Source organism: Cetorhinus maximus, chromosome X (assembly GCF_964194155.1).
Source record: "Cetorhinus maximus chromosome X, sCetMax3.hap1.1, whole genome shotgun sequence".
In the NCBI taxonomy this organism is placed as follows: domain Eukaryota; kingdom Metazoa; phylum Chordata; class Chondrichthyes; order Lamniformes; family Cetorhinidae; genus Cetorhinus; species Cetorhinus maximus.
Window position 1 is genome coordinate 3,167,569 of NC_135917.1, and position 14,452 is coordinate 3,182,020.

The 14,452-nt window shown below is 40.1% G+C and overlaps 2 protein-coding genes across 13 annotated transcripts in view; both read right to left on the minus strand.

Moving 5' to 3' along the window:
* LOC144672709 (zinc finger CCCH domain-containing protein 10-like) overlaps positions 1 to 11,328 on the minus strand; it is a 53,766-nt gene extending 42,438 nt beyond the window's left edge. For 3 of the 9 annotated variants that reach the window (XM_078534644.1, XM_078534641.1, XM_078534638.1), the window contains exon 1: positions 11,081 to 11,284. Coding sequence is in view for 2 of the 9 variants with exons in the window: in XM_078534645.1 (XP_078390771.1) it covers positions 11,081 to 11,178 (98 nt within the window). In the remaining 7 variants the exon portion in view is untranslated. Of the gene's footprint in view, positions 1 to 11,061 lie in introns of all 9 variants that reach the window. The other 6 variants (XR_013574148.1, XR_013574141.1, XR_013574149.1 and 3 more) reach the window with 6 other exon arrangements.
* LOC144672714 (zinc finger CCCH domain-containing protein 10-like) overlaps positions 5,217 to 14,452 on the minus strand; it is a 39,525-nt gene continuing 30,289 nt past the window's right edge. For all 4 annotated transcript variants that reach the window (XM_078534652.1, XM_078534653.1, XM_078534655.1 and 1 more), the window contains one exon: positions 5,217 to 9,126. In XM_078534652.1, the coding sequence (XP_078390778.1) occupies positions 8,398 to 9,078 (681 nt within the window). In that variant the 5' untranslated portion in view covers positions 9,079 to 9,126 and the 3' untranslated portion in view covers positions 5,217 to 8,397. The remainder of the gene's footprint in view (positions 9,127 to 14,452) is intronic.

The window sequence follows — 14,452 nt, forward strand, 5'->3', positions numbered from 1 at the left end:
ATCCCGTCCCATTATAGAACCCTGCATGCTATTTATCCCTCTATCTTCACTAGGTTGAGATCAAGATGGCTTCTCATTCCTTTTTCTTATATGTAAAGGCTTTTAAATCCCAAGTTTGGCATTAACCGACTCATGGCTTAAGTAGTCTTTGCCTAATCAACAAATAGTTGCCTCAGCTAGAAGCCTTGACCCTTCACCTTGCTTACCCAAATGTATACCCATGTTCTTGTCATATTAGGAAGCGCCTCAATGCCTCCATACACAAATCCATCTTACCTTAGGTGGGTGAACAGCCTTCAGGAGCTAGATGATTCAGCTGTTTACTAAAGTGTCTTCAACTTTCTTTAAAAATGTGTGATTACGGGCAAATGCTGCTACTGTACCATTTGCAGCCCATCCCTGGTTGCCCGGAGGTGGTGGACCTTCAACTGCTGCAGTCCTTGTGGTATTGATTCTCTCTCAATTATGTTAAGTAGGGAATATTAGGATATGTATTCAGAGACAATACCTGTTCAAGCCAGAATAGCGTGCAATGTGGGGGGGTACTTGAAAGTGATGTTATCCCATTTTCTTGATGTTCTCATCCTTTTCAATGAAAGGAGCCTCAGGGAGGCATTCAAAGCTTTCTGTACACCTTACATATCTGCAGCCACAGTGGACCGGTGGTAGGTATGAAGACCAGTAGGAAGAAGCCAATCAAGTGCCAAGCCCGGATTTTCTGCAGGTCCTCTAGTTGGACATAGGCTACTTCGTTATCTGGGGTTGTGAATGGAGCTGAACACTAATAATCAGCAACACCCAGCTCCACTCTTGGCTTTTGCAGAGGAAAGGTCATTGACAAGATGAGTGGGTCGAGGACACTTCCCTTAAGACCTCTTGCAGTGATGTTCTGTAGATGCAGTGTCTGCCTAACAACCAACTTCCTTTGCATCAAGTACAACTGAAGCCCATTCACCTCGATCTCCCCTCTGCCCCCAGTTCATATTTGCTAAGGGTCCAGACTCCTCTACTCAAATACTGCCTTGTTGTGGAAGGCTGCTACTCCTGCATTCAGCTCTCAGATCCATATCTGTATCAAGGCCAAGATTAGGCTGAAGCCAGGAGTTCTGGTAGAACTAGACTGTGCAGCTTATTTGCGATTAAGTGTTGACATTTATCACCGTGACACTAACTTCATGAAAATGTACTTTGTTTGAAGGGAATGAAGAACGATTCTGCATTGCAATGATTTTCAACATGGCAGTTTTTATGACCATATTTCATCTGTTGTTCATCCACCATAGGTGAATTCATTTAAACTCTTTCATGCCTAATTAACAACTACAAAGGAGACTGAAGGGGAAAAGAATGACATATCTGTATGGCTTTTTCATGTAGTTATGATTTCAGGAATAGCAGTGAAGAGTCCTAAATGAATTCTATTTGGGGACTGAAGTGCCACCAAAGAGCATGACAATTTCTTCTCTCAACTCATCCCAAATCACAGAGCAACCTGTATGGCAAGAAAAACTGGCTGGAGGACCAGAAGGTACTCAACAGAATAATCGAGACCAAAAGTCTTGCAGATTTAACCAAAAAGGCTAATTCTTTACTAGGATTAGTTCCAGTTTTGTGATCAGAGCAGAGATGACTGCCATTTTGCTGAAAAGCTCCTAGAGATAGTGAATCTTGGGATATGCTATCAACTGTTTCTGCAGCATGCTGATCAAAGTATCCTCCAATTCACAGGCTACCTGGAAACAGGAAGGGTAACTACAGGCTAAGGTCAGAAATTCTTGCAATCAGCAGTAGGAAGGAGCCCAATACTCTATCAGAGGACTTTTAAGGCTTGTGCTCCAACATCAATGTTGGCCCTGCTGCCCATCAACATTTAGAACAAGCGCCAAAGTAATGGGAACAAACTTCACCCCCTTCAACGTTATACTTTGATGGCAGGCAGCCATTTCTTGTTTTCCCAAATGGCAGGCATGTTTAACCAAACAACTGAGGTTTACAGGCCACTGTTGAGTTTTGCACATAATGACCACTTGGGAGAGTTACTGAAAGGCAATTGCCACTTGTAGAACTGCAATCTAGCAAATATTGAGGCAGAGAAAAGAACCACTTCTCAGTTGCCAAGAAAAAGTTGAGAAAATAAAGTTGGGAAAAAGACAAACGCACCCTTCTGTGACACAGCATCAATATAGTGGTAACAATACATGCCTTTATGCATGAAAAAAATGAAATTTGAAATTAAACTGTATTCCATCTTCAACTGTAATTCTTAGTACACTGAAAGAAGCAAAAATAAATACTGGTTTAGCTACATGAACAGTGCCTGTTCAGGGAAATTCCATCTTTCTCATATCCAGTCACCAAATTATTAGGCATTATTCCACTTTTTTGGAATTGTTCCAAACAAAGCCTTTTTTAAAGAAATGTAACCACAGTGGCACTTACAAGCTTCCCTATTTACTGAGTTTTATTCTCATCAAGATGTGTGCTGGGGAATGAAGCACTTTCCATTTTAGGCACTCATTAAGCACTTCCACGTCAGGTACAACAGTGAGATACAGGGCAATGCTTCCCCCTTCCTCTCTGTCAAAACCAATCTTTAGCAGAGTATCCTTGGCATTTGGCATAACATATCCATTTTGCACGGTGACCTCAGATTATTCATTTAGTGCTGAATTTCAGACAAGTTATCCCGTGAATTTTTCCCATTACAAACTGGTATCAGTCTATGGATGTTAATTTCATAAAGTGGGTGCAGTAGCTAGTCATGTTACAGGACTAGAAAGGAGATTAGAACTAAAATCCCACCATGACAAAATTTTAATTTAGGTTTGGAAAATAGTATCATGAAATTTTCTAACAGCTGTAAAATCCCAACTGGGTTTATGTCCATTACAGAAAGAAATGTCATCCTTATTCAGTCTGGCCTGTGTGCGACTCTTGAACCACACGATCATGGTTCATCTGAAGTGGCCTAGCAGGGTACTCAGTTAATATCTCAGGGCAACATCTCAAGAAAGCAGAGGATGGTGTAAAAAGCAGTCATTTAGATTGGAGGAAGGTAGAAACCAGTGTTCTACAAGGATCAGTGCTGAGACAACTGTTATAATTCACATCAATGATTTGGATTTAGGAATAAATATCAAAACTTGCAGATGATACCAAAGGGGGAGGTATAGCCAACATTGAGGAAAAATGCAATGATGAGACATTAGAAAACTTGCAGTTAAATGGTAAACAAACTTTAACATGGATAAATGAGGGCACGTACTTTGTTTGGAAAAACAGAAAAATCACCTACACTTTAGAAAATAAGAAATTGAATGAGGTACAACAACAAATGGGATTTAGGGATACAGGTGAACAAATCATAAAAAGCAATGCTGGTCAACAAATCAATTAAAATGCTAACAAAACACTGGGATTTATTCCCATGGGCATAGAATTTGTAAGTAGAAGTTAAACTTGTATAGGACCCTGGTCAGGGTGTACTGTGTGGAGTTCAGGTCTCTATGCTACATTAAAGTTACAGAGAAAATGGGGGAAAAAAAACAATTTCAAGGATGGTACCAGAACTGAGAGATTATAGCTATCAGGGGAAAAAAAAAATCAAAAAATTAAAAAGACCTGATAGCGTCCTTGAAAATTATGATTGAACTAGACAGGGTAGCTGTGGAGAGAATGCTTCCATTTATGGCAGAATCCAAAACTAGGGACCATAAATACAAGGTAGTTATAAATAAATCCAATAGAGAAATAGAGACACATTTCTTTACTCGAGTGGTAGAACGTGGAGCCATCTACCACAAGATGTAGTTGTGGTAAATAGCTTAGATGCTTTCAAAAGGAAACTAGGCAAGCACATGAGAGGAAGGAGAATAGAAATGTACGAGTGAAGAGACTTGTGTGGGAGTATTAACTCCAGCAAACTAGTTGGGTGGAATGGCCCGTTTCTGTACCACATACTCTGCAAATGTTACGCAAATAAGAATGGGCAATAAATGCTAGCCTTGCCAGCGACACCTACAACCCAAGAATGAAGATTTCTAACAGATACTCATACCTAGCAGCTCAAAGGAACTTGGGCCTAGGTCCCAGAAGTAAAAAGGCTGTTTCTCTAACCAACTGGATCACCCGTTACTCATCACTGCTTCCCTGCCGTCTCAAATGTTTTCTGCAAGATAAATAGCCACATCTTCTAACATACAGTGAAAAAACAAACTTACCAGGCATGATCTACCTTTTTACAGACCCATCTGCCTAGAGATCAACTTATCTTAAATTTCTTCCCTGAAGATAAAACTCATTAAGCATAATTGGAAAAATTGCAAACAGGGCTCAAATTCCCAATAGACAAAATTGTTTTTCATTAAAGTAACAATCAGGGTCCCTGATAATTCAGTTTATCTATGGAGCCATACAGACTACAGATATCTTGGGGACGGTGCTTAGTCTGTACCGAGTTTGTTAATTTTAGCTATGGTGGAATGACTCCAACACACACCTCCCACCACCAACTTGCCTCAGCAACCCAGGGTTGGATGAGAACAGGTAGGGTTCCCAATCCTGAGCACTGTCCCATGACCCTTGATGGAAGTGCATATATGGGTGTCAAGGACAGGATCATATTTTGTTGTGAAGCTCTTGCACTGAATGACCAGACATTAGATTTTTTTTGAACAATGGAATTGCATGTGCGATCTTCCAGTCCTCTGGCATAACCTGTATTTGAATGAATAGAAGAAAATGCCCCAGTTTAAAATCAGGCTAAGAACAGGCAACTCACCTGCTTCTGCTCCGTACTTTTTCAAGATAGAACCTTCCTGAATATCGCTTCAATTTAAAAAAAAAATGCATACATTTCTAGGTTTTAAACCATAAACAAAAGAGTGCCCCATCCTAAGTGGGTCACAAAAAATACATCAAACCACTGACTGCATTCAGGGTAGAAGTAGCAGAGAAGGTAGGTGGCAATCTTTTCTTATCAATGCCACAGCTACCATTTTCTCCCTCCTGCTAGTTAAACTGGCAGTTTTACCAACAGGAGCCATCACTTCCAGAATGTTCAGAACCACTTTCTAATATTATTAGATTGGGCCGAGTTGAGTTTAAACTCATGTCCCGGAGGTAAGGATAGCATTTTAACTCACTGCACCATCACGTCCCAGAACAGGCAATGCTATTTAAGTGTGCACTATAAACACAAGGAATACAAAACAATACACAAATGAAAATTTGCTTTATTGTTATACACTCAACAGACTTCCATAGAAATGAAGGTGAACACATTTTTGCTTTAAAAGGTCTACAATTAAACAAAGTACACTTAGTTTAGGACTGTATAGGTTCTGTTGTCCTGGAGGTCTGCATCAGTGGAACGATTAACCATGGGAAAGAACAGTCTACATGTAATCGCATAGAAAAGCATTAACCATAGCAAAGAATTATGTAGCAATCAATATATACACATTATACATATACTGTACCATTAAGCCTTTCCAGCCCAGAAGATGCAACTAAAGCAGCGATGGTTTCCATTTTATTGACATGGCTAGATAGACAACCAAAGTATTTAGTAATCCATCCCGATAACCATTTCACTGCAAATTAAGTCCAATGTAGAAACAATGTATTTTGGTAGCACAGTAATAAAACATTAAAAACTGAAATAAAAAATTAAAACTAGTTAGCAATCAAGTGAAAGCCAAAATTCAAACTGAAGGAACAAAAATTCAGTTCAGATCAATGGCAGGTAGAATGAGTACACTATCAACTATTACAAGTGCTGCAAGATAATCCCATGTTTTCTGGAACATAAACATTCTCCAGCTGCACAGACCTCACTATGGCCACATTAAACCTACTTCAATCACAATTCTTTTGTACAAAAAAATGTGAATGATTATGATGGGGGTCTGTGTAGGCTGTGAAAAAAACAATTTCATTGTGATACTACTCCAAGAAATCTGATTACTTCTTTCCTTCTAGATCACTAGACATATCGTGGTGTAACCATTCTAGTCTGAAGTTTTAGCGCGACCCAGAAAAAAAAATGTTGCATGTCTGGTTTCTTGACTGGAAAGGATTAACAATAACTGATGAATAGCCAGACAAATAACTGCCCCTACCCCCCTAGACAGTTAACTTTAGCTTGGGTGGTGCCCAAAGATTTTAGGTAAATATGGGGGTTGGGGGGGGAGAGAAGAAATGTCAACTGTTAAAATATTGACCCCAAGCTTTAACTTGAAAAGAACTAAACTCACATCGTACGTACAAACACCAGAACGAGGGATAGATGGATGCCAGAATCCTAAACCACTGATGCCAGTTATGACTATAAATAGTATCATAGTGTGTTTCAGTGCAAGAATCTAAAATAAACACTACAAGAGCAAGTGATACTTCAAGCACTGTGGTTTGAGGAACTGAAAGAGGCTGTACAGTCAAATCCATGCAAATTTAAATCAGATACATTAATAAGCAGATTCCTGCCAAAGTCCTGCTGTGACAAATCATTACTGACTTAAGCAGTCTTCTATGCAAGTCTGATGAATAAGCTTTTATCTTGTCCTATCTACCAAACAGGGTTCTACTGTACACCAAACTATGATTCATCCATCCCTGTGTGCCAGTTATAACTAAAATAATTAATATTCCTGGACTATAAGAGAGGAATTCCAAAAGTATCTGGTAGCTGTAGTATTAGCTTGATATCCATCATCACTAATACCTAGTGGTAATGCAATGAATTGCATTTTGCAACACAATGCTGAATTATATCCCTTGAGCTTGAGTGAAGGCATGTAGAGGGAAATGGAAGCATGTGGACAAAAGGAAATTAGAAATACAGTAGCAGTAGGGGCTAGTCTGTGTCCATCATTCCCAGTTGGACCTGCTGAGTGAAGACCAGGTGCTTCTTCAAACAGGGGAAGAGAAGAGAATCAGAAGAAGGTTTATGTAGGCTTTATTTCCTGCAACAGCGAGTGCAAGATCAAGATTTTCAGAGGCTTGGGACCAAGATATCTGGCCTCCAATGGGAACAGCAGAGCAAGATGAAAAAGTTAAAACTTATGCATAGTAGCTAGGGATTACTAAAAGCAGGCAGAATTATCTGTTCACCAGAGTTCAGTGAAAATATGGCAACTAATATCTACACTCATTCAACTATTTTAAATTGAGTTTTAAAGTAGAAAGCAATGCAAGAAGAGTAACAGGAAAAACTGCATGAGGTGCCATGCAGTGGTCCTGGGTTCCCACCACCAATGCAAAAAAAAACTCACTACAATACAGATTTCCATAGACCAAAGGACCACCAACCCAACAATACCTACTATGCAAAGCATTAAAAATGCCTCATTTTCTGTGGCTTTTGAGACAGGTTCTGAGTTAAGAGTTGATTGGCTTGCAAATGATTGACTTGGTTTTCATAAAAGTCAGTCACATACAGAATAACAGATACATAGGAGGCAGCTACATATTTAAATGATTTGGGTGTATTAAAGGCTGTACTCCATTTGTTGGATTTAGCTGACATAATAGATCAGGACAATAAAATTGATCTAGACTTTTACAACCCTTCAGTACCCAAGACTGTTACAGCTTGCAACACATACCAAGGCACCTCACTATAACACACTGGAAAGCTTTGCAGTACAGGTAGCTCAATTAGTGGCCAATTTTGCCACTTAACTCACTTCTGCCACTATGTTTTGCCAAAGACAAATCTGGCACGTCCTAAATCTTTCAAACAGGTTTTCCGAAAAGCAAAATGTGTGAAACAGTGAGAGAATACTCTCAAATCTGTGCACATATGGCCATAATCCAGTCAATGGATGTAAAATTTTCACAATGTGTCACTTGGAAAATTGCATAAACCCAACGCTGGATTATAACCCAACTTCTTCTCACACATTAGTTAAATATTTTCAAGGTTCTCCCATTTTTTTTTGGATGGGAGGGAAGGATGGAGGTGAAGAGAAAAAGTCAAATTATACAAAGTGGCTTAAATGTTCACTGCAGCTGAACTGGGGTATAATCATGAACAAATATCAGAATTTTTGATATCGTTCTTACTTCACACCCACCCACCCCCTCAAAGTTAGAAAGGGTGTCACAGCAACCTGAGCTACAAGTGCTCAAGCTACTGATAACCATTGTTTATTTTTCACCTCACCCCCTCCCCCATTTATAAATTCAAGGTAGTGGTATGGTAAAACTGCCTTGTATCAATTGAGCTTGTGGTCTTTCATAGGTCAATTTGTAAATTTGCATCTGTAAAGCAGAGTCCCAGCACAACATTCTCAGATCTGACAAACTACATAGGTTTCTTTATTAGTATACTGAAGTGACAAACAAGTATTTAAGGAGTTGAGTCACACCTCTTTCAGGTGATCAACTCCAATGTCACTGGGTGGTGAATCTCCCAGCTGTTGCAGTGGGTGTGGGGGTCATAGGTGTCATGGAGGTCATGGGGGTCATGGGAGTCATCATTCCCATCTTCACTTGGTTGCGGAGATTTGCATTCTGCTCCAGGAGGAGCTCATTGGTGGCCATCAGGTTTGACACCTGTTTTTGGAGATCCTCAACGCGCTTTTGCAGCATGAGATTCTCTTCCTTCAGAAACCGGTAGTCAGCTGCGCCTGGATTCTGCATGCCGTAGTCGTATACTTCAAACCCCATGCCCTCCATCCTTCTCCTCTTCATGTGGGCGTCGTAGCCATCGTAGTGGTCAGCATCATAACCTCTAGAGTAGAGGTCATCATAGCGGTCATATCTGCGTGCCAAGGGAGAAAACACCTGGCTGTGCGCCATACCTTGGTTTTCATAACCATACTCGTCGCGCTTTACGTGCAGGAACTTACATTTGGGCCCTCTTTGACAGTCACCCTTCTGATAGTCGTGGCAGATCGGAATCTCACCTTTATTAACGGGTAGATCAGAAGATAAAAGGCCAAGGGTGGACATCTCATTAGCGTCTGGGTGGCGGAACTTGCAGCGCTTACCGCGGTTGCAGACGTTGCGCAGGAAGTCACGGCAAATATCATCTGTACTGGGGCCAGCCTCCTCGGTGCCGTTATCTGGCATTTTTATAGATTAATTCTGCGCTGTTTAGCCAAGGCGCTACGCAAGCAACTGCAAAAGAAAAAAAAAGGCAGGTCTTTACAGAGAATGAGCGATTCATTTACAAAGTAACTATTGCGCATTCCATAAAACATTGAATTCATAGTCGTCGCAGCAGCAACATTATCAAGTGACAATTAGCACTGAAGAAATCTGTGCGATATGTGTTTGCACAACTGAAAAAACACAGAGCTCACAAATGAATCAGTGAGATCCACAAGTGTGATGTGCACAAAAAATACACACTGCTTTGTGTTTGGGGTTGTCTAAGTTTTCCAATTTGTAGCGTTTTTAAAAATTATATGGACAATGCCAGAACAGATTGATTCCTGGTGCGCCGATTTAAACTTTTCCTTTTGAAAGGAGTACGACAGGTAAACTCTAAAAGTGCACTCAAAAAAGGTAATGCAATATATAGATATCCAAACAAATGGTGCCAGACTACATCATAATGGCAGTCCTCCACACAAGTTACAATCTCAACTGTACCAATGCGCAGGGGTAGGCGCACTTCTACAGAGGAAAATTGTGAAGTCACCCCAGGTAATCATTTTGCAACTCTCAGCTAACTTCTCAAAACCAACATCAATGAGCCCAGTATGCACGTGAATGTTCTAATATTGCAGGAATTTTGTTCTTTTATAAACTTACACAGCAGACTAATTTAAAAGAAAACAAGCAATGTAGCCTTAAACGTGAAATATTTTTAAAAAGTGAAGCATCTTATCAGCATGAAGACCTTAGAGTCCACATTTCCCTGTGAAGCTCCTTGAGTGATCATTGAGAATATCTTGTGATTCCATGAAAGTCAGCAGTAGGCATGACATGCGACTGATGGCCCAAGAGCCACCTGATTTCAGAAATTTGGGGGTGCAGATTTCCCACCCTATCGCAACATTTCATCAGGCTGTGCAGGATGGCTCTTGGGGCTATTCTTACTGCTTCATCAGTTTCCTACGGAGCTGTTTCAGATGAATCTGATCAGAGTACATCCAACAGCAAGGAAAACCAAACTCAGGTCACCATACTTGCACCCAAGTTTAATTTTGTACATTACTTTGATAAAATGGCATGGGATGGGGGTCATTTTTTTCCACTGACTCATACTGCAATACTAAATATGTATTTAACTCTTCAGGTGTGGGTAACAGCCCCAGTTTCCGTACTTGCCATATGAGCCATAGTCATTTTTGCACTTCCCGTATTGTACACAACCATTTTCAACATAGCTTTACAGATTAAAGACTCAGAGGCCTTAACTTTCTGCTGCATGAAACAATTGGATACACAAGAACATAGAATTAAACACACAATCCGAACATTTACAGTTGAAGTAATCAACGAAGTGGGTCGCGGGTAAAGGCAACAGAAAACAGAAACATGTTTGCATAGACGGTTCAGCTCCTCCAAATCACGAACAAATCCCCCCCCCCCCGTTAGACATGAGCGCCTTAGCGCGTCAAGAGAAATGCAATTCTAGGCGTCTCAAACAAGGTTAAATTTATTCCAAATATTGTGGAAAAACTACCGTTTAAATACGGTAAAAGAACGTAATTTATTTATATATGTAAAAAAGCCGATCTTTAAACAGAATTGTCCTCCCCTCCCCCACACAAGCGGCTGATTTTATCCTGCGTGCCACGCACCCAACTAACGCACTTTATTCGACGGATACTTCTGTCTTCAATCTACCTTTAACCAAATTATTCAACAACGTGATTCGGCAGCCTCAGCCCCTCCAGATTACAGCTGTTGAACCGAGGGCCTCTCAAACGCGCTCGCTGGATTTCAGGCTGTAATGGCGCCTTTAGGCCTCGACTTCCTGTTACAAATTAAAATGAATCCCAGCCCGCAAACAAACACGAATCTTCTCCATACAGCGTGTGCACATTAAAATATTGTAATAATCTCACTGAGCCCGAAACAGTAACATGTATTAAAACTCACAAACCAGGGATGGGTTTACCTATACAGCACAGCACAGCTCCTTCCCTCACAAGCTCCGACACAAAGAGGCTCAACGCAAGTCCTCCCAGTCAAGGGTAACTTCACGACAAAGAGCATCAAACTAGGTCCTCCCAGTCAAGAGGGACTCCAGAGTGAAAGAAGCGCAACACAAGAGACTTCGACAACGGAAAATGTGAAAAAGACCAGTCGGTTACGAGTAAACACCAAACATCATCTGTCAAATGAAAATCACCAATTTTGATTTAAAATGTGATATTTTGACAGACGACGTCATTTAGAAAACACAGCACTCTCTACATAAAATATTTTTGCAATTATAACTACCGTTTTTTTTAAAACAGGTCTGATACCTCTGAACAAGTGTTTGGATTGTGTCTGGAGTGCTGATGTTTATGAATATTTAGTCGTCAAATGCTTCCACTGGAATACACCTGAAAATGGAAACAGTGAATTTTATTTTAAGAACGTAACTTTTGGCAGCCCAATTTAAGGGAGGATGAAGCAAGCCTAGCTGCAATCTGTCACTCGCTGCCATAAAGGTCATTTTGACATTTGACAGCACCTGTGGCATTTACTATCACTACATTTATTTGTTAAAAGTCAACATTTGATTCACTGTTTTTAACGTTTACTACATTTAACAAGGTTATCAAATGTTTTTATTTAAATCTAATCCCTAAAGTGTCTTAGGGCCATTTACAATTTCTGGTCAAAGTAGGCAGGCAACTTATTCTAAGGTCTCCCTGAGCTGGCACATAACCAAGGATTGTTTACCGATTTTCCTTACTTGCTATTGGAGGAACTTGGCCTTCACAGAGCAGTGCAAGTAAACACCAGTGTCACTGAAGGAAAAGATTTAACTTTCTCTATGCCATTGAGATTCTCTTATAAGCTGTGCTTAAATGCAAGCGAAATGAACAGGACAACTTGAAAAGGCACAAACTATGGCCTCAGGTATGGACACCTACCATTCCACAATACTCAAGTGTGGAATATTTATCATTTTCCGTTAGTATTTTACTTCAATCGTTAGAAAAGGAACAATTTGACAATTCTGTGATCACCTTTACATTCACAAACATTACTGTGCAGTCATTTGAATTAACCTCCTGTTTCAAGCCATTTACAAAACTAGGAAAGGCCCATCTGTAATAATCCTTATCCTTTCCACGGTGCACAATCTTTCACAATCATTGCGATGCTAACTCCTGGGAAACACAAAAACAGAAAAACTTGCAGCCAATTTCAAGGAAAACCATACTTAGTTTCTCTCTTGTTCCGGGACACCGTGGTTATTGTAAGAAGTATGGGTTTTTATAGATTTTCCCTCGAACCCAGAATTTTAGATACTGTACTTTATAAATGTTTGTGTGGGCTTTTGGTAAGCAAAGAGTTAACTATTGGTATGTAATTAACTCTTTGCATAGGTTAAGTTAGGCATTAGAGATAGCATATTGCATGAATCTGGAGAGTTATAGAAACAAAGGGTGGGATGTTAGAACAATTCAGCAAAACTAAATGGAAATGAAAACAGATAGAGTCTACCTGCAGAGCGTATAGTCTATTGGTAAGAGTCAGGAAAACAGTTAAATGGTTATTCTGTCTGCATATTAACTGTGACCAAAGAACAATTTAGACTCCAAATACCTGCATGCCTTAGACTTCATTAATTGTAGTCCACGATGTAGCTATTCATGGTACATCGATGGTCCATTGATCCAAATGTGAATGGAATATCAATGGTATATTGATGCAAGTGTGAATGCAGTATCAATCATATTGATTGTGTTATGAATGGAACAAGTCAACTGTTTTTGTCAAACATGGTTGGAGAAACTCAGGAGGTCTGGCAGTATCTGTGGCGAAAAACAAGAGTCAGCATTTCAAGTCGAAAATTACTCTTCTTTGCAAAAAAAGCTATATTCAACTCAAAACGTTGACTCTTGTTTTTCTCTCCACAGATGCTGCCAGACCTAAGTTTTTCCAGCACTTCGTTTTTATTCCAGATTTCCAGCATCTGCACTATTTTGCTTTTATTATTATGGTAGAGGAATTCCTGGATACCAGAGCAAGAGGGGGATAAAAAAAAAGGGCTCTCCGAAACGTGAGACAGGTTTACAAATAAGACAGAAGAGAAAAGGAAAGAAACAGAAGTATGTCAGGCCAGGCCAAAACTAGTGTTGCCTGTGTCTGAGCTGCTCCGGGAAGTAAAGGCTGTGTGTGACTCAAACTATCGGCAGGTTAAGTATTGCTTTATTAGTTAATAAATCCTCTTAATTTGTTACACTAAAATTACTGTATGCCAACTTTTCGTCTTGTCAAGAACCCAAATAAAGGTCCAAGTAATTTACAGAAGCTTAAATTATCCATGATACATTGTTATCTACAACTCTCCCCACCCCCCTCCAGATATGTCCTAATGGCTTTTGGAACATTGTACTCTGAACAGGACTAGAAAACAATATATGCATCAGGCTAATCCCCAAGGCCACAGATGTAGCAACTTCAGTAGCCCCGTCTTTCAAAAACGTATCCATCGTGCTATTGACATTTCTAACTCTGGTGTTGGCTCCAGAGTCTGGTCTTTGGTCAGCTAGTCCACATTTTCACCACCTCATGTTTGCACAAAGTTGCACCTAAACTACACCTCCTTTCTTATCTAAGCCTGCATCTATATTTTCTTATACTGAACCTTGTGCTAACACTAACTATTTTTGGATTTGATTTCTCTCCTGTAGAAAAACTCATTTAAAAGCACCTTTCATTACCTCAGGACATCCCAATTACTTTACGACCAATAAAGAACTTTTGAAGTGTAGTCATTGTTGTAATGTAGGAAACACAGCAGAAAATTAAAATCTCAAATGCCTCAATATCAACTCAAAGCCACCTTATTCCAATACAGTACAAGCATCCCTATTAACACTCATATTTCCTCACAGCTTAGCACACCCAATTTAGTTGCCTTCCTTTGTATTCCCTCCAAGGACAAAACACTGGTCCCCTTTCAAAGCTGTGTCAAGGGTCAGCAGAACAATGGGCCTGCACATTCTCGTTTCATCTTTTTTTTATTCATTCAAGGGATGTGGGCATTGCTGGCTTGCCAGCATTTATTGCCCATCCTGAACTGCCCTTGTTCAGAGGGCATTTAAGAGTCAACCACATTGCTGTGGGTCTGGAGTCACATGTAGGCCAGGCCAGGTAAGGAAGGCAGACTTCCTTCCCTAAGGGACATTAGTGAACCAGCTGGGTTTTTAATGACAATCGGCAATGGTTTGAGTCATCACTTTTAATTCCAGATTTTTATTGAGTTCAAATTTAACCATTTCTCATGCGTGAGATTTGAAATGCAGCTCATATCAACTAGTCG